The 20,048-nt window shown below is 39.7% G+C and overlaps 1 protein-coding gene across 2 annotated transcripts in view; it reads right to left on the reverse strand.

Moving 5' to 3' along the window:
- Window positions 1-1,115: 1,115 nt before the first annotated feature.
- Window positions 1,116-20,048, reverse strand: part of GAD2 (glutamate decarboxylase 2) — a 41,574-nt gene continuing 22,641 nt past the window's right edge. For both annotated transcript variants that reach the window (XM_027695607.1, XM_027695608.1), the window contains 9 exons: window positions 19,537-19,616; window positions 16,383-16,437; window positions 14,853-14,969; window positions 13,745-13,809; window positions 9,861-9,939; window positions 8,001-8,150; window positions 6,151-6,258; window positions 4,432-4,521; window positions 1,116-3,774 (listed from right to left, as the gene is read on the reverse strand). In XM_027695607.1, the coding sequence (XP_027551408.1) occupies window positions 3,601-3,774; window positions 4,432-4,521; window positions 6,151-6,258; window positions 8,001-8,150; window positions 9,861-9,939; window positions 13,745-13,809; window positions 14,853-14,969; window positions 16,383-16,437; window positions 19,537-19,616 (918 nt within the window). In that variant the 3' untranslated portion in view covers window positions 1,116-3,600. The remainder of the gene's footprint in view (window positions 3,775-4,431; window positions 4,522-6,150; window positions 6,259-8,000; window positions 8,151-9,860; window positions 9,940-13,744; window positions 13,810-14,852; window positions 14,970-16,382; window positions 16,438-19,536; window positions 19,617-20,048) is intronic.

The raw sequence follows: 20,048 nt of genomic DNA on the forward strand, positions 1-20,048 counted from the left end.
CCTTCAGCCCCTCTCATGCTCTGACCAATATGGATCCTGGGCTGAGGATTTGCAGAAGCTGCAGGAGAGCCCACCTACACTGTTTTTTCTGTATTAACCCTGCACCAGCTATTAACTACTGAGTGTCAAGCAAATCAATCACTTTTACAGATAGTCTTGCTGTTCTTTACAGATATGGACTTCAAAATCATGTGCTGATGTTCACACCTCTCTCTCTGCCTGTCTTAAGCACAGATAGGATTCTCTGCTAAACAGAGCTGAGCAAATCTGTTCCAGCCCACTGTCTCTCAGGGAGGCTCCATGCAGCTTTTGGGGGGAACAGGCTTAGAGCAAAGCCCAAGCTTCACACACTCCTTTGAGTGTAGTGCTCCAAAAGGCTCCCGCTACCAGTGCCAAATGAAGAGCTTCATCGAGGTAAGGACAGTAACATTCCCACATGTTCTCCCTCTCTGTATTTCCACACAGATCTCCTAGCTGGACTTTGTGCAGGTACTCAGCACAGGTGTTAATCTCAAATTCTCCTATGAAGAAATGATACAAAAAAAATCCCATTTTAGGCAAAAGCTTTCTGACTGCTGCTGCTTTGACAGCATAGTTTGTTTTTTTTCTCTGCTGCTGGCATCACACTGGGCAACACTTCAGAGGGTGGAAGGAAAATACAGAGACGGGTGACAGATTTTGAATGAAGGAGGCCCTGGGCCAGGGGAGACATGACTATTAAAATCTTAGTTTTTGTATTGGTTGTCTTTTTCACTTCATGGCATTTTTAAATTGTTGCCTTTGTATAGTCTGGGCTGTGCCCTGGCAAGTGCCCTGACTGCTTTCCCTGCTGTGCTGAAGGCTGATTTGAGTCCATGGTTAATTTAGGGATAAGTACTTGTGTAATAAAAAGACAAAACAAAACATAAAAAAATTGACCCTGTCTGAGGAGAAGAAAGCAACTAAATCTGTCTTGTAAAGATAAGTTAAGGAATACCAGATGGCAGATTTACCCTGGTATGGTGGTGCTGAGTATTGCCTCAGAAAGGGTCTGGTGATGGAATTGGTATTTTTATGTTACAGTAGTTAACAGAACACATCTCATAATGAAAAAATCCAGCAGGAGACATAGAAAGTTCCAATTAAACATTCTCTTTATTGGGGCCTTGCTCTGTAATGGCACAAGTGATAAACTCTCAGAGTGCCCATCAGTGCTGCTAATGAAAAGACCCAGAGTCACATTTTATGCTTTTATTTGGATTTAGATCAACACTACAGATAAGATACTTTGGTCAAACACAAGAACAGATTGCTACGCCGCTCTTTCCTGGCTGCAATAAGTACAGTAATGTGTAAAAAAAAAATGCTGGTTCTCCTGGAACACCAAATGTAAATCTTGGTTTGGCACATACATGTAATAAATACATTGTTCGCACTTAGCACTTTAAAACGAAATTGTACATGCAAGATGTAACCAGGCTACTGATCACCTTCATCATTGTCCCTGTCCTATTTTTACTTCACAAGTTCTTTGCTTGCCTTTTTCCCAGCAAGAAAAAAGAATATAATTTTCTGCTCTACCCAGTATTTCAGTGATTGGTCTGCTGATTTTGACACGTTTAGCAAAGGTCACATTGAAGGCCTTCCTGATAGAATTGGTATCTCCTCTATAGCTTGACTTGCAACATTATGCATCGCAGGTAGCAATGGAAGTCCACTAAAGTGAGGTGAGAGGCCTGCCCAAAAGCTGACAAGGAGAGGTTAACAGCAAGCAAAGATATAGTAGAGGGACAGGTGTGAATGCAGTTCTTACAATATCAAGAGTCAATACTACTACCACACAAATAATAACATATCAATAATATATTGTACAAGCTTATACAGCAACACATGTTGATTTGCAACATTGTACAGTTAAATCTAAAGTGCACAGCCTCAATCTGAGGTGACAAAACAGTACTATCAATATAATAAAGGCAACACAATTACAGACACAATTTATTTCCTCTTTATGTCCTCATCATATTACATTGAATCAATACTCCATTTATCTATTTTAGATGAAATTAAAACCACATTGCACTTCGTTTTTTGTTTCAAGTATTTTAGAGACAGCAAAACAATATTGCTTTACAAACACAAGTTGGCTGTTTAGGCAAAGTTGAAACTAAAACTTTAGTAGGGTTATAAGTAGACAGGCCTAAGCCGCAGAACTCTTACCAACACTTCCAGACATTGGGGGGAAAAAGGATAAATTTCAGTTTCCATGCCAGAGACACCTCTAATGTTAAGGAATGATGCAGTAAATGAACTCTGCAAGAGTTGTGCTTCTAAAAAGGTTGTGAGGATCTGTGTGGCTGTTTTTTGGCAGACATAGCCTTATCTCAACTTTTTCTGCAACTTCAAAAGCCGTTGTAGATAAGGATGGAGTCCAGCACTGTGAAAATCCTTTGACAAAACAGTTTGTTACTTAGATCTCAGCCCTGTCACTCAGATTACAGTCATATTTAATTTAGGCCTTGTCTTACAGACCTGTACATCTGTAAGAAGTCTTTACCTTCTTAATGTAGCTGTGAGATTGTATGCTATTTTTTTAGTAAGGATTTCAGAAAATTAAAATTTTCCATGTAGTTTTTGGACTGTGCATAGCAGAAATACTTTTGAGATAAGCATTTATTTAGACATGTGACTTTTTTTTTAATAGGTTTTTTAAACACAGAAACAGAAACCATCCAAATACAACCTTATTTCAGTCTTGGTTAGCCCTGTATACTGATTGTGCGTCTGCTTAGGCCAAGTGGGAAACATAATTAGGAATAATAGCATCCTATTGTTGTACTGTAATTGATCTTATTAAGTGGTTGTAAGAGCTGCAGTACTCTTGAGGCTTTTCAGTAATCAATCCTGGAGATGTACAATCCATATGACACGGAGAAAGAATTTATCATGTGGGTTTATATTTTAAAATAAGCACTAATAAATATTTGAGGCACCTCCATTAAAAGAAAAAGAATCCTGGTGAATTTTCAGCTTCTGTCCTTGCAGTTTTATAACCCATATAAAATAAAAATATATAGTTTACAAAATAGGATTTTTTATATATATATATATATTTCCTTTTGTAAAACTATACCTATTTAAATACATTTGAAATGTTGCTATAGGTAAATTAGAAATTCTGTTCTAATACTACGAAAAAGGCAAAATCCTTTCACTTTCAAACATACAGTATGTATATTCTGCATCTCACCACCCCCGCCGCCTGCTTCTCCCAATTTGATTTTGTCATAATTTTGGGCAACTTTGGCATCATTCAGTCCAATTGCTTTTTAATTTAAAGAAATCACTGTGTTAAAACTTGGGATAAAATTTTAAGTATCTTCTGTTCTTGCTTATTTGTATCAATGCAGCTTGTTGTGCAGCTAATTATTAAGGAGGCATTCTAAAACTCAGGAAAGGACTTTAAAGGAGCCATGTTTCTTGATTTTAAACTGTACTCTACTCCAACGCCACAATATAGAAATAGATTTACTTTGGAACAAACTACAAATACATTCGCACAGTTTGTGACAACTTAATTGTCTACTCAGAGGTCCAGGAACAGACTTTCACACCCAGTTATTATAAATCTTGTCCCAGGCGTTCTATTTCATCAATAAGGAAATCAATGTCTTGGTGAGTTGCTGCAGGGTTTGAAATGACCATCCGGAAGAAGTTTGCTTTGTCTCCCAGGGGCTGATAACTCACCATGGTTGTGCCGTACTCCATCATCCTGGCTTTTATCACTGGTGCCACCTGCAGAGTAACAAAAAGCAAGGGGTGATGACGATTATTATTATTGTAATTATTTTAATTATTTTCATTATCATCCTCACCCTCATTATTACTAAAACAGAGTATGCTTTCTTTTTTTAAAAAATATGAAGAGCTACAAGAAGCAGTTGAAATGAAATCACATTCAATATTGATAAAAACATTAACCCCCACTAAGGAACAAATATCTCATTGAAAAGACATTGGGTTTATCCTGTTTCTTTGTCCTGCTCATAAAATCAGTGGGGAAATTTCCCTCTGCTAACTTTCTCAATATTGCTTGTTTTTATAGTTTTCAAAACATGGTTATAGTCGTTTACCATCTTTTTTTCATAAGCCAACATGCTGTAGTATCATTGAACATCTCCTGCACTTGCTGGGTTTAGTGATTGCAGTTCACAGTAATTTCAGTAAACACATGTGGAGGAAATAAATGCTCTAGAGATTAGGCAAACCTAAGGAATACAAACTTGGGGACCAGAGCAAGGTGGTGCCACACTAACTTGCAGTAAAACAATCATGGAGGTGTCATTTGCCAGAACATCATGAGGTGACCGTGCCCTGGAGATCATTTTGGGGATTGCCTGCCTGAAAGGGTTTCACTGTTCCCTGTGTGATATCCCGGAGAATGCTGCTTACCTTCATCAGGCGGCTCGTTCTTTCTTCGCTGTCTTCCATACCACGCAAGCTGGGAGGTAAGTACCAGAAGCAGACATTTGTGTGTTGAGGCTAAACACAGAATAATAATGGTTTACACCGTAAGAAATGCTCGTAATATCTCAATTGCAATTAAGTTCATGCCTTCCTTCCCTCTCATACATCATACTGTGACAGCAGTCAATGGTTTTCATTATTGTGGTCCACTGAGAGTCATCATCATTATTAATGCAGAAAAGATAATTTTAAGCAATTTATTCTCAGGGTGTCAGATCACATCTGACGCAGAAACACATCATCCAGCTGGGCAAATATATTTATGCCTTTCTGAGAAGCATCTAGATTTTGCAGATCCTGTCCCCTCCAGGGACTGGAGGGCTCATGTAACTAAGGCAAGAGTCTATTACAGATAATTTAGAGGTGAAGACCGTGTCATTTACTTTTATTAGATGACAGAATAATATAGAATCTGATTCTGTAAACAGGAGCCACAGGTGGTGCATAAGACAGTTTAAGATTTTCTTACATTTAATGAAATTTATTACTTCTCAATTTGATTCAGCTGGCTGCTATATTAATATGCATGCACCACAGTGTCTCATCTCATTTAATGACTATGAGAGAAGGGAAAAAGATATAAAGTAAGAACTAGTTGACATTTTGTGTATTTCTGCAATCTCCCAACAGTTGCCTGCTTTACTATGTTCATCTTTGCTGGATGCTAAATGTGTGAGCTACAGCAACTCCTACTGCTGCCAGTTCCTTTACTCATCATCAGACCCAGTGGACCAAATTCAGTGATGATGTGTGAGGTGGGGAAAATAAATTCCATAGTGGCATGTGGGTATGAGCTTGTAATCTCTGAAGAAACATAGTGATGTTTAACCTTGTTCTCTTTTACAGGCAAAACACCACTTAATTTTATAACAGGGGTCTCTACCAGGCCTGTCCCCTGCCATCACAGCTGGAGAGGGTTGTCCACAGAGCGATGGTCAAACACCAGACAGTCTGGTGCCGTTCACAGATATGGCCATCCAACCCAGGCTGCACTGCCTTGCCCTGGGCGCTGTGCTCCAGCTGAACACCTGACATCCAGGGGTCCAATCTCAGCTGGACTCCCTCCACAGAAATAATATGCCTAGAGACATTTGCACTCTACACAGGTGCATCTTCTGCCTCATGAGCCAGCTGGGCTCCCAAACAACACTAGACCCTGCTCTGCTGTGCTGCACCACATCACAGCAGGGATCACAGTGCAGATCACTCCACGTTATCCCAGGTCCCCTGCAACTGCCCACCTGAGGATGCTGATAAAACCACTTTGCACAACTGTACTTTTGGAGGTGTGTGTGGCACTGTAACCCCCACTCCTAACAGACTCTGCTATCAGGAAACTGCAACTTGATTTTATTACATAGGAGCTGGTTCTAATTGTGTGTGTGCGCGCTGTGTTAGGCTGAGATACCAGTGTTTAGTTTCAGCAGGGTTAAACTGAGCAAACTGAACACTCATGCACAGCTGCCTCAACTTCCTTGTCCCTGGATCCCATGAGGAAGAGAGGTATTGGCACAACAACAGGTTTTGTTACAAGGGTCCCTGCTTTCTGTCTCATGCTGTTTGATTTGACCTGTTGGTAGCATCCCAACAGGTAACCAAGGCAAACAGTGTTGACCAACTGAGAAAAGAAGCTGCAATACATACCTTTCCATCAAACACCATTTCATACCCTTCTCTGTTCTTTATTTTATTGTATAGGTATTCTGCAAGTTCCAAGCACTTATCTATTTGTGCTTCAAATCCTGTGGTTCCCTTTACAGAGAGATGAAGAAAAGAAGTTACCTAAATATCTGTTCCATGAATCAAAATAACAGAAGGACCACACAGCACTTGCCAACACATCAGCACAATTCCCCTCTCAGAAGTGTCTGTGAGACCAAATAGGGACCTGATCCTATGTGATGAAGGGCACTTTGTGAAGCAGAGCTCATTTGTCTCTAGCTCTTGCCACTGACTCTCCTGTAGCCACTTCTGCAAAATAAGCATCAGGTATTTGTTGGTTCCCTTGGTAGATTTTCCAGAGAGCTGTGCCATTTTGGACAGCTTGGACCGGCACAGAGGAGGGTCCTTAGAAGGTGTTGAGTTCCAGACATGGGGAGTCTCCCACTATTTTCAGAATAAGGAATTTTAATCTTCCAGGTGTGATATGCTTGGGGATTTTCCAATAATTTTTTTTCTTTTTCAGTTAAGCACAGAATGGGCAGTTACACTTTTAGAGCCTGGTCTGATGCCCGTGAAAATGCACAGTCTGTTTAGATACTGCCCTGCCTCTTTACTGTTTTTTGTCTTCTTTTCTAACAGATACTATATAAACCCAGAAGATGTGTTTTTAAGAGCTGCAGAAAAACCTGCTTTTTCTTCTCTGGCAGAAGTCATAATCCTCTCTGTGACATCATAATTGTTCCTGCAATCACCAACTGTGATGCCTCAAACAAAGGATTCAGCTTCAAGAGGAAGGAAGGGGAATAAACAGCTGGAATAGATAAACTCTCTAAGAAACACACATCCTATTTTGTAATGTTAATATTACAAGCAGGGTGTGAGAAGAGAAAAAGCAGTACAAGGCATATTGAAAAAAATGGGCTTTAAAAGAAATGTTTCTGAGTAAAGGATGCGTGTCCCTGCTAAATCTGTTCTGGCAGTGCAGAACTGACTTAAAAGCCCATGACATTATCCCTCTGCGTATAGAGATTTCAAAACAGGATAGAGCTAGCACAGCCCCAGGAGAAAGGCTCGGACTAAAAGAGAGACATGTGGCTAAAATCTCCTATCACTCTGCAGTCCCCAGTTAGCATAACAGCTATTGCAACCACAGAAACATCCATCCTCCCTTACAGATTCCCACAACTCCTCAGAGTTTTAATGAAGCACATGAGGATCTTTAAGGCTTTCTGGAAATGAAAACAGTGGTGTCATCTCCTCTGAACAAACCTGAGGCAACCTGACATAAAAGACTGGATAAATACACCCAAGAACTTATTTAACAATATTCTACAAATACGGATGAATTAATCAGTAGAGCTAGTGTTTTACAGATTTCCCAATGAAGATCTTTTGATGATTTTTCCTCTACTCCTTCAAAAGATGGAGTATCTTTGGAGTAGATCATATCTATTGCATGCAACAAAACTAGGTATTCCAGTCTTGATTTGCCAGGTTTAACTTCTGAATATCATTTAAACATCCTTTTATTTCCAGAAATCTTTGTAACAACATTCCTAGGTATATGATTTATGCCATTAGACTCCTGTAGTTACACAAAGCAAATGCTATGCAAAGCCATAGAGTTCAAGTTTCAAAATCATTTGTGCTGCTTTGAAGCTCAATTGTTAAAAGTATAAAAACCACAGAAAATAATTGTGTTCTTTCTTTCATGTTATATATGTGAAATTCAGGTCAGATACTTTCTAAAATGATGATTACAATAAAAAAAAGCCAACTGTATCTGGTGTGCATTACTTTAAGGCAAACAAATCTATAGCAGGCAGTCCTACCTTCGCCCTCCACATCAGCCATAGCTTGAAGACATCCACATGCCGTCCACACTGCAAAGCCTTGTCTCCCGTGTCGTAAGACAGGTCGTAGTGCTTGTCTTGTTGAAAGAGGTAGGAAGCATGCATTTGATTGCAACTCTGCATCAATCCCTTATAGAAACAAAGACACAAGCAAAGTGATGTCGGCACAGATATGACTACTGCTTTGAGGGTTGCTTTGGGTGAGAAATTACAAACACCCAAATTCAGTGGAATATGTGTCCAAGTGCAAAAGGAAGATCAAAAAAAAGGACAAAATTAGACCTAGTTCTCAATAGACTAAGTTTTTCACATCCCTTTCAGTGCCCGAGACACCTTGGTACCTGACCCAGCAATGTGTAATATACTCCTAGATCCAAGGCATTTTTTAAAAAAAGCTGGACATTGTGTTTCTTAGCATCATTATGCTTAAGTTAATTTTTGGATCTTGCTTTCTATTCTTTGTTCTGGTTCCTTTTCCTCCTTTCCTTGGAAGGCATCTTTTCTGGTTGAGTCAGATTGAGACAATTTGGTGACTAATCTAAATAATATCACAGAACTTTTCAATTGTTTGGTCTCTAAAATTCTGATTTTTGTTGTTTTTTTTTCTTTGTAGGAACAGTTCTTTTCTGCAAAGTCCTCAGCTGCAGATTGGATGCTTAAGTGGTATAGAAAGCTTTGAACAGACATAAGAGCATATGGCCTTTAAAAAGCCAGCTAGAGCTATTTCTGGGTTGCAACATCCCATTCTGAGAGGCAGCTTTGTGGGAGGGACAGAAGCCAACAAGGTGAGGAAACCTGGCTCATGAAAGCATGAGGTTTCCTTTTTATCTTTTAAAGTAAAATGCAGAGAGCCATGTTCTGGCTCCAGTTAAGACCTCAACCAAGTTTACGGTATACCTTAGGGCTGCTGCCTAAAACAGCAATTTCCAGTCCAAGAAAAACAAAAACTTGGCTGTTTATCATCAAGTCTAATCTTTATGTGTAACTCAAAACTGAGACAGCAAAATGAGAGGGGGAAAAAACCCTGACTTTCTCCTAATCTGAGCCATCTGTTCTCACTAGAGGTCAAGGATGGTACTGACTTCAGCCAGGCAGGATTTGTCTCACGGAACTGACCCAGAGGGCAAATAAAAGCCAGTTTCTCTCTTCCTAAGTGCAATCACTTTGTATTACAATCTGTTGTACAGCTGTTAGCAAAACAGCAACCAGCTTTTTGATAGCTGGTCTATTAAGTGGTGGTTGTATAGCAGCTGTCCCAGTAACTGATGGTTATATGAAAATTACAGGCTTGAAGGGTAATTCTAATTCTACTGCTAAATGAAATGTCTACTTTTTAATACAAGTGAATTTAATGCACCATTTTTACTTCCAGGTGCCCCAAAGTGGACATATAGATCAGAGCTGGGTAGGAATATCACAAAAGTCTAGAAAGTTTAAAGATGCCTCAATTCTGGACCAAATGTTGTGCTGCATGTATACCACGTCATTCATTCCAAGAGAATGAGAGTTTGTCTAGAGTTACATCTTATGCTACACAGCAACTTATGGGGTTACACAGCTATGCACCCACAACTTAACTATGGACATTTAAATGGAAAGTCAAAAAACTCTGTAAAGATATTGCCATTGACGGGCTCTATCATTTCTTCTAGACAGCTGCTTTAATTCTTTCTGCAGTCACAGCCTAAGCATGTAACTAGAGGTCTATTTCTCAGTTTCTTTTATAATCCTCATCACACTAGCAAACATTAGCTACAACACATTTATGAAGACAGTATCCAGGATTTTCAGAAGCAAAACACCAGAAAGGAGCAGAGAAGCACGTATACTGTGACATACCTCTTCTCTTACTAGTAGGGCCGAACACTGCAGCGGGACGCCCATCATCTTGTGAGGGTTCCAGGTCACTGAGTTAGCCCTAGAACAGCAAACCACATGAAACTCAAGACATTGTACTATGCAATGAAACCACAGAAGCATTTAGAAATAATTAGAATAATAATGAACATGTAGCAATGCGCACCTTTTTCTTTTTCTGAGCAAGCAAAGCTGAAAGAAATCAGGGTTGATATTAGGAAAGCAATGCCTTCACAGGGGACTAATCTATGCTAGTTGGTTTTTGGATGACAATCCTGGCAACATACCACAGGATAATTGCTCTATCCACTAAACTTAATCAGTATTAAACTTTCTGGGGAGTCATCTATACTTTATAAACATAGGGCAAACTTCCTAAAAACACCCACTTGACTGATGAACTTTCTAAAATTGCACAGCTGATTAAAGATGCAGATAGGAAGCTGGTAAACTAGCAGATTCCCTCCCTCTTACTCCAGTTTCAGCAAGATTGTAGTAAGGAGCTCACAAAGGCATTTTTTAAAAATTCCTTTAGATGCTTCTGGGTATCACTAAGTAACTCTGAGTAACTTGGAAAACCTGGCCCAAAGTAATTTTTCCTGTTGCTCCAATGATGGCAAATTTTCATAGCTCCTCAGTTTTAGCTTGGCTATGGCAACTCACATGACCACAGTAATAAGCACAGGACTGATCCATCTTGCCACAAAGGAGTCTGATCCCAACTCCCTTCAGGATACATTTGCTGGAAAAATTACTGTCAGCCTAAACTTTGTGAATAAACAGGGTGCTGATACAATACAGCCTAGAGAAGAGGCAGTTGGTACTGTGTTGAGGGCTGAATGGAAGATTGTCCAGTTGTTTATTACTTTAATTTTGTGTTATGCTTGACTGGCTATTTTTTTGATTATTATTACATATTATGATTAGCTGATAAGTGTGTATATTTGCATCCTATTTGGCAGGCTATCAAGGATATGCAGTGTACAGTATTTCACCTAGTGCACTGATTTGCATTTTCATGGTAAAAATTGGCATAAATCAATCAACTGAGGCATGTGAAAACTTAAAGGACACAGACACATTTGCAGGTAACATTAACATGAACAGAGGTGAGTATGTTAGAATCTGGCAGTGTTCTCCTTTGTAGGACTTGGAGACAGGTTTATGCATGTCCTGCCAAATTGCTTCCGCTCCTTCAAAGCGAGGAACTTCAAAATTCACATGGACATCAGACAGTACTTCTGTGCTTTCTTCTTTGCTATTTAAATGGAACTGTGCAAGTGCCTGATGCAAAATCTGTAGGGAACAGTCTTCCACAGGCAACATCTGGCCACTTGGCTTGGCTTTTTGAGTATTTGGCAGCTTTTAATCAGCTCAGTCAGTCATCTGATTACAACATCAAAGCTAATGATTCTGAACATGCATTCAGGTCTATGAATTTCCTTTGATATGATACTTTTTAATTTTTATTTGTGCCTATGCAAAATCAAGCAGAAATTCTTTAAGAGATCTCTAGGTAATAATAGTGGTATGGGTTTTCTCAAGGAAAAGGATTATTCACTGACAACAGCCAGATGTAAATTATCTGTCTAAAACATTTAATTTACCCTAAGGTCATTTATTTACCCAATTACATACCAATTGCACATAGAAAAAAATTAATTATGTGAAGTAAAAATCCACCATTTTTCATTTGTTATCAGTTATTTTGGGCTTTGGCCATCAGCATGTGCTTGAAGAAATTGCTGGCTGAGACAAACAGTGAAGTAAAAACAGCTACATGAATCTGCAGATATTTTCTAAAAGCATCTCATGTTTGCCCAAATAACTGAGCACCAAGTATCTGTGGGATTTTTTTGCTGTGGGTCAAAGATAGAAAAAGAAATTTCCTTTGGAGATTTCAAATTGATGATAGGAGAGATTCACAACTGGCAGAATTTGGTCCTCAGCCATCATTAAATACAGACTGAGGTGCATTCACTGACCAGCCACAGCCCTGAAAAGGATGCCCAGACCCTATATGGGAGCACTCATTCACTGCAAACATGTTTTTCTCATGTAGCTGTCACTTCCTGAGACTCTGGAAAAGGGATACTAGGCTGAAACGCCTGATGGTGGCCAGACCTATCTGCTCCAGAGACTGGGGCACATGCTTCCTCCTGGGTGCCTTCAAGCAGCTTGAAATCTGCCCTGTGGGGACTGGAGGGCACAGTAAGGATAGCCCTGCAACTCCTGCTGTCTGTGATGGATATTTCTGCTGGACTGCCTGTTACCAGAAGGATGTGAATACTCAGAGCACAGTGTGCTCCAGTTAATGCTCCCTCCTTGTACCTTTCTTCCCTATCAAACATGAGTACAAGCTTCAGTCCTCTTCTATTCAGACCTGTAACAAATTATCTACCATGAAACAGGAGTGTCCATAAAAGTTCAATCTGCTCAAAATGTTCCCACATCTGAGATCTGGACAAACTGAAATGAGCTGCTGTGTCCATCAAGCAGAGGAACAGCACTGGAAAAAACAAGCTTCTTTAATTTACTGCCAAACATATGGAGATGGTGCTTATTGAAGAACTAAATAAAATCCAGTGGAGTTCTGGATCTAAAGCATATTGTTTGGAAAATTCTCCAACATAGATTTAACCTGAACTTTTCATTCCAGCATAATTTGGACAGCAATTTGGGAGACAAATCCTTTGTTTCATACTCTGCCTTCATAGGCAACTAGGTGGATTTTTCTAACTTGCTGGATATTTGGATATATGTCCTTTTAATGCATGATATGTAATTTTGGAGTGTTGCAGGCAGTCTTAACTAAATCAAATTCATAGAACCATTGGCTGGTTTCCAAATTTTGCGTGTGAGATGTATGAGAAAGGAACTGAATCATCAAGGTATCCTCCTAATCTCCAGGAACAGGATGAGAAAGTTGTTTGGAATTTTAATTGACAAGGAACAGCAATGTGATTTATTGATACAGAAAGTAGAAGGGAGTAACGATCTGCTCTGAAATACCATGAGCTTCAGGAAATATACTAATGTAAGAGTGGCTCCATCTAGCCTAGTATACTGTCTCTGAAGAGTGGACTAAATAGGTGACTGGTAAGAATGCAAAACGGGGCAAACATATATGAACTTTCTCTAAATACCCTGAGCTCCCACTCAGTTGTGGCTCATGGAAATCCCAAATGATTTTATTTGTCTTTCCTTGAATGCAGGTAAATCTTAACATCCTAGGAAAAGGATTTCCGCAGTTTAACTAAAAGGTTCTGGGTAAGCAGTTGTTTTTAAGCTCAGTCCTTTCAGCCTGGACTAGCATCACTTATGTTCATCTGTATGTATCTGCAGTGTTCATGAGCTCATGACTATGACTATGTGTATAAATTCAGGCTCAGATATACTGAGAAGACATCATTAACACAGCCTGGAGAGGGCTATTCTCTCCAGAAGTGACAGAGTAGGACATCTGCCCAAACTGCAGGTGCATCCACCTTTTATACTTAAGATTTCCATACACAAGACCTCCAAGATTAATTTCTTAGAAAAATACAATGGCTAAATCATGCTGGACACTGAATCAGAGTGCTGCAGAAACAACTCTGGACCTGTGAATGCATGGTGGAAGAACAAAAAACCAAATATAAAACGTCTGCTGGATGTAGTACAAAACAACGTGCCATGCTACTGTAGCACTGAACAAAGGAAAAACACTTAGCAATGCTACTTCAACTGGAAGGACAGTTTGCATGATTTCTTCCTACTGTATCTTAGAGATAACATTGATCTTTAATTTCATTATAGGTATGGTAATCACAAGTGTGTTAAAATGCATTTAATAAATGACTTTTATTAATACTAATAAATCATACCTCTCAATGCCATTTAACTTCCATTTGTGTTTTCTTGACATCAGAAGCCCACCACCCCATGCTCCCTGAAAGGCAAGACACATTATCTTAATGAGAACTCTGCTTTTCTCCATGATGACATCTGTGTGTTCACATCTGTGTTTGGGACCCTTTCTTTTTTCTTGCTGATGTGGCACATTCCAAAATGACCAGGCAGATGGGGCCTGAGGCACTAGCTGTGCTAACAATTTTCTTCCAGTAGCTTGGAAGCAGCAGTTAATAGGCCATAAACCAGCCATCCACCTTTATCATCTGCTAACCCTTCACTCGCCTCTCCTCTGACCTCCTCTGACACGGCACATCGAGTTGCCCCATGCTGTAATTAACGACTTGCAGAGCTGCTCCTGGGTAAGCTGCATTTTCTCTTTTAGTGACTAAGTGGTGCTAACAAACCAGGCTGAGATCTCAGCTGCTCTGGGGAGTTTTCATCATATTTTGGACCCACTACTGCTTGCCCTATACTCTTCCTTTGAATTGGACTGATTTTGGCTGACACTAATCCGAAAGCAAGATATTCAGCCCTATGCAAAGTCAATTACCAAGCCTCTTTGGAGAAAAGATTTGCAAAAATGACACAGAAGCCATTCTAGGGCTGAAAGATGATCCTTCAGAAAGATTTCTTGGCAAGAGCCCAGATAAAGCTAAGTAGCCAATCTGATAAAATTCCCTAGTATTTGCATTAACCTGATCAGCAATTTGCAGTACTTTATTCCAGACAAACGTAGACTTTTCCTTATGTATTTATTTTGCAGCTGCTGCAGAAGCTGAGCCAGTGCTCAGTATGGTTCTTATGTATTTCTTTACTAATGGCATTTAGAGATAAAGCTGAAAGCTAAAAGCACTCGAACTAGGTCATCTTTAAACGTCCCAGTTGCTAGAAGTACAACTATAGTCACAGCTCCTAGAACATCCCTCTGACCTGAGTTTTTCGGAAGAGTGGGAAGTCAGTGCTTGGATGTTAGACTTAATTACAGGACCCAAACATAATGGATTTTGTACAAGATGACACTGTTCAAAACTAATGCTAATACACCTTGTAATCCAGCCTTCCATGAAAGATGGTACTTACATCCACATGCATCCAAATTTTGTATTTCTTGCAGATGTCTGCAATAGCTATGAGAGGATCAAATGCCCCGTACACTGTTGTCCCAGCTGTCGCACTCACCAGAAAAGGAACAAATCCCTGCAAGAAAGCAGAGAGGTTTGCGTGGTCGGAGTGCTGCAGCCCCCTCAGCCTGCAGCAGCCCCAGCTCCCCTTGTGCTGCCCTTACAGTGAGCCCACAAGAATCTCCCGGAGGACATCCTTGCTACGTTAGGACTGGTCTTCTCCAAGTTCAGATGTCAGCGACATTTTAGTTTCTACCTTAAGGTGGCAGCAAACTTCCAAACCAGCATCCTCCATTTAGTAGGATGCACGAGACGGGTAAGGGCTCAATAGAACAATTCTGCTCCACACCACCTGCCTGAAACAAAAAAGTCTGTGCTGCAGGGCGTCACATAAAACAAACCTTACCCAGGCACCACAGTGAAAGAAATATTTTTAGTGGACTGTGCCCTGGGCTGCACTGGAATTATCCCAGCAAGTGCCTGGACATATGGTGTCCCAGTTATGTCAGTGGGAACACTGTGCATGGGGGTGTCTTCTGGGGCAGTGGACAGGGGAGTTGTCCAGCCCCATCCCTCATGCAGAGCAGGGAGACAGCATGAGGAAGGAAAAGACAGCAGCCTCCACAGAGGCCAGGGACCATCTCTTGGATTCCCTCTGCTGCATGCTGTGCCTCACAGCAGAGCACTCACCATCCATCACTTTTGCACTATGAGGTCTGGGGTCTGCGAAAATTTATACCAGTGCTTCATTTTAATTTCATCTGTAGTTCTGTTGATTTCATATGGAGTACTCGGAGGTCAAGAGTGGTTACCTTTTTTTTTTTTGCATAACTGGAACTTAAACCATCCAAAAGGTCTAACCTTCCTTCTACAACAGTCCATAGGTTTGACTGGACCTCTATTGTCATTTTCCCTTATTTTTTAATCTACTGTATTGCCTTGCTTGGAAAAACTGAGCTTTTAATGAAGACCTGTGTTATTAATGAGCTTTGGCTGCTGTGTGCCTAATGAGTATTTACATAAATGTTGAAAGCATAGGGCTGAGTTCATTGCATACTTTAATCTGATGTTTTAATTCTAGCTTCTGTTAACAAACATATACAAAAGTAGTGCATATTTAGAGATGTGTGGATTTTAGTTTATTTTCAATTCATTTGGTGAGTCCATAAGGAGTATTTTCAATGCATTACAATATAACAAATTCCCCAAAATGATTACTCTGTTTTTGACAATATTCAGCTGATAATATAAAAAGGGAGGAGGTTAAGCAGAACAACATATAAAAAGAAAGCCAAATGGACATTATGAAGTAGCTCTAAACCTATTTTCTCAGCAACTCTTGCCTCATTAATTGGCAAGCTACATTTCTGAGAAATAAATAAAAACTTAGTGGGCAAGACTGTGTTGTTTTACAAAGGAAAGCAAAACAACTAGCTGTATCATTCTTGGCTTTTTTCTTCTTTGGAAGAAGAAAAGGAGGTAAACTTACTTTTTGTTTGGCTTCAACAATTCTTCTTTCAAGGTCTGATGGGATCATTTTCCCTCTGGAGCAAGAGAGAGTTGTATCAGTAATTTGATCTTGAAATCAGCTTCTGCTGTTACTTCTTCACTTAACAGGAAACCCAAAGAAGGAGCAAAGTGACTTTTTTGCACAAGGGTTATGCAGCAATGAAGAGCACAGAAAAGCTCTGTCCACTAGTCTTAGTTTTTATCCTAATTATTTAGTCAATATATTTGCATAAATATGGTGATGGTAACTGAGAGAAGTTACCTCATGGCCACTGCCATTAAAGACTGATGCTGCTCCATGGAGCCTCTTGTTCCTGTCTGATGTTATAGTCCTGGGAATAAGCTCCAGGCTCCCAGGGAGAGGCCCAGCATCCCAAGAAGTCTGCCGGGTGCCAAATCCCACAGTCCCCTCTCAGCAGGCACAGAAAATGCCAGCTGAGCTGCATGGCCATGAGCAGTGCAACTCAGCTGTGCTGTGAACAGTTGTCTCTGTGTTTCCATCCCAGGGGTGAACTCGTTTCAGGGTGACTATTCCACGGTTTAGTGCATTACATGTTTGTATTTGCCTGAAGCAGGGTGTGAGAGAAGCTACCAGTCTAGACTCATTAAATGCACTGTCAGGCTCTTTGCATTGTCTGTATTTGTAACACCTCTAGTATGATCCATCTACCTCAGATTCAGACTCAGTGGTATAAGGCTTGAAGGCTAATTTAGGAAATCCTTCAAATGAATTAGGTGTAAGACAAACCAGTGCTGATACTGATATTGAGGGTAAAGTTTTCTTTGCTTTAGACACAAGAAAGACTATCAAAGAAGAGACAGTATGAATAACAGCAATACAAACATGATAGCTTTCCACAGTACAGAAATAAAGACTTCGCTGGCTTTGAGTGCTGTACATTTAGATTAATATCAATTTTTAAAGACTTCTTCAGATTTTTTCTTTCATTAAGCCCTGATTTCCTTTTGCTATAAAAAAGGAACAACCTTTACTAAAGCTCAAAACAGTAGTTACAAGGAAACTAATAAAATCATTACTTTTAGTTTGATTTTGCACAAAAACCCCTGAACTGTTTTCATTATATTTGGATGATTGTAAACTTTTTTTAATTATTAATTTATTTTGATAAGATGCTGTTGGTTTTCTAAGTTTTTAGCCTTACACAGCCTACAATAAGATGATATTTAAGTAGAAATAGGTTTGTACTGCCAAATTTTTTGCAAAATCTCTCCTGCTTATTCAAAGCATTAAAACACTGAAAGAATAACCGAAAATAATAAGCTCTACAAATTTAAAAATTAGCCCTGATTTTTCTTGCAGAAATTCAAAGAAAGGTCTAAAGAGTATTCAACTCATTGTGAGTTCCCCCCAGACACATGTACATGTTCAGAGAAAAGCAATAGTTGTCTGGTGCTCAAAAACTGTTTCTGGGATCATTAGTGGAATAAAGAAAATAAAACTATGCCAAAGGAAGGCAATGAGTTCCTCCTCAAAATATAATTCAGATGTTGTTGGTCTTTAATAGTTTCTAATTTAGTAAGCTTGTGCATAGAAACACACAGAGAACTTGGCAGATCCTTTCATGACCCAAAATTTTTTTACCAAGACAAGTGATTATCCAGCCCCTGGTCTCACTGAGGACATGCAGGAATTTATGGACAAGGAATTGCAATGCCCAAGCAATGTCAAGCTTTACCAGTAAACCAGGCAAACTTGGCAGATGTGGGTCAGGACAGGAAAGAGCCACCAGGAAGTATGCTTGTTCATGCTGGAAACATCAAAAAGATCTCATGGTGCTCCTTCACCCATCCACAGGTACACATCTTCACAGAGGGTCATCTCAACCGCACAAGCCCACATCCTGTGCGAACAATCTGCTCTGTCCTGTGCTGTCTGTTGGGATTTGGTGACACACGCAGTAATCCTGCTGTTTACTTCAGTGTGGGCAGGGTAAGCTTTGTGGTTTTCACAGAAAATCTTCATGCTGAATTTGCACAAGAAGAAAAGGAAGACACGACTTCATTGATTCACGTTTGTCTTTAGTGAATAGAAATAATCGGAGGTTTATTTTGATGTGTGTTGGTTGTTTTGACGTCATTAAATCCTCCTCAAGGTGTGCTCAGTCTTTTGTTAACAGAGATAACAAGTCCACAAGTCAATATGCAGGCACTGCGATTAGCACCATGAATTGCTTATTTGGTGCTTTTTTTTAATGTGGGAGCAGAGAATTTTGATAGCAGCAAAACCTTATGCTAGAGACATAAGCAATTCAGTACCTTATAACAATGACGGACTCAAATAGCATTTTCTATTGAAAAGACTCTCAGTAGAATCAATAACGATTGTTCTATTAATTTTTGTCCCATAGAAAGTTTTTTCCTTAAAATTGAAAATCATCATCAGAAGATGTTGATTTTGTAAAGTGGGTTTTCATAGAGAATTGAAACATTTTATTTGGGTGTGTTAAGAAAGAAGTTATCTACCCCTGTTTTTTGGGAGCCTATGTGACACCTGTAGATTAGCTTCCTGCTGTGCTACTCCTTTTCAGGGGCCATCATCCTCCTTGGCTTATGCTGCCCACAATGCTGCCAAGATCCTTCTCTTCACATCTCATTGCAAGAGTGTCCCCATCAAGGGCACTTAGGGAAATGTAGTCCAGCTGTGAAAAATGGTGAGGGCATGAAGCAAAAGAAATGAAGTATTGGCAAATCCTCCTAAATAATATAAAAAAGGCCCACTTCTGCTCATTTTAATGGATCAAAATGTGAGACTCTCTAAATGCCCTGTTTTGACCAAAACAAGCTTCCTCCTGGTATCTTAGCACAACATGTAAAGAAGGATGTTAGCTTGATACTGTTTCACTTCAAGATGAAATAAAAAGGAGTATCAGAAAGCCCTGAGGAAGGGAACTTGTAATATTTTTTATGAACTCCAAAAACTGATTCATGAAGAAGCTACTGATAGAGCCAGTTCCTCCAGTGGGAGAAATTAGTGTGAGGCTGCTGAAGATGACAGAGTTATAAAAAATTATACCAACTGCTGAGCACATCCTACATGCTTTCTCTGAGCTGAGCACCTGACGATCTTCTTCTATGCACTGACAAGAAGAGCTGTATTTGACATCTTCACTTACCTTTCATCGCATCTAATCAAAATCACACTATCTGTACCAATACCCAAGGCTGCAGCTCCTTTCTTCACAGAAAAGTGGCTCTGAAAAATACATTTATTATTTATTAATTTGATTATTATTTATCTAATTTAATATAAACCATGACCCTCTTGCAAGCCCTTCAGCAGAAGTCCCAGACAGGCAATAATTCCATTCATAGCCTTTCTGGAAACTGATCACTTCAATTTGAGGCTTTGTGTCAGCTCACTACCGTCAACTGAGAAACAGCAATCGCTCTAATCTGAATTTACTCCTGGAACATTAAATACACAGTTGTGGTCGATGATGGACTCAAATTCTGTCCTTGATGCATAACTGCAGCTTCTAATGCCTGTATGGATTCAGCTATGAGTTTGATTTACTGATACAAAATATTCTTCCCTAGGGAACTCAGTTTGTGATGTCCAGAGTGATGTGTTATTATGTAACTTTATGCCAAACAATATACTGAGAGAAATTAAGATAATGAGCCC

The sequence above is a fragment of the Neopelma chrysocephalum genome, unplaced genomic scaffold (assembly GCF_003984885.1).
Source record: "Neopelma chrysocephalum unplaced genomic scaffold, ASM398488v2 Primary Assembly neopelma1_102, whole genome shotgun sequence".
In the NCBI taxonomy this organism is placed as follows: Eukaryota; Metazoa; Chordata; class Aves; order Passeriformes; family Pipridae; genus Neopelma; species Neopelma chrysocephalum.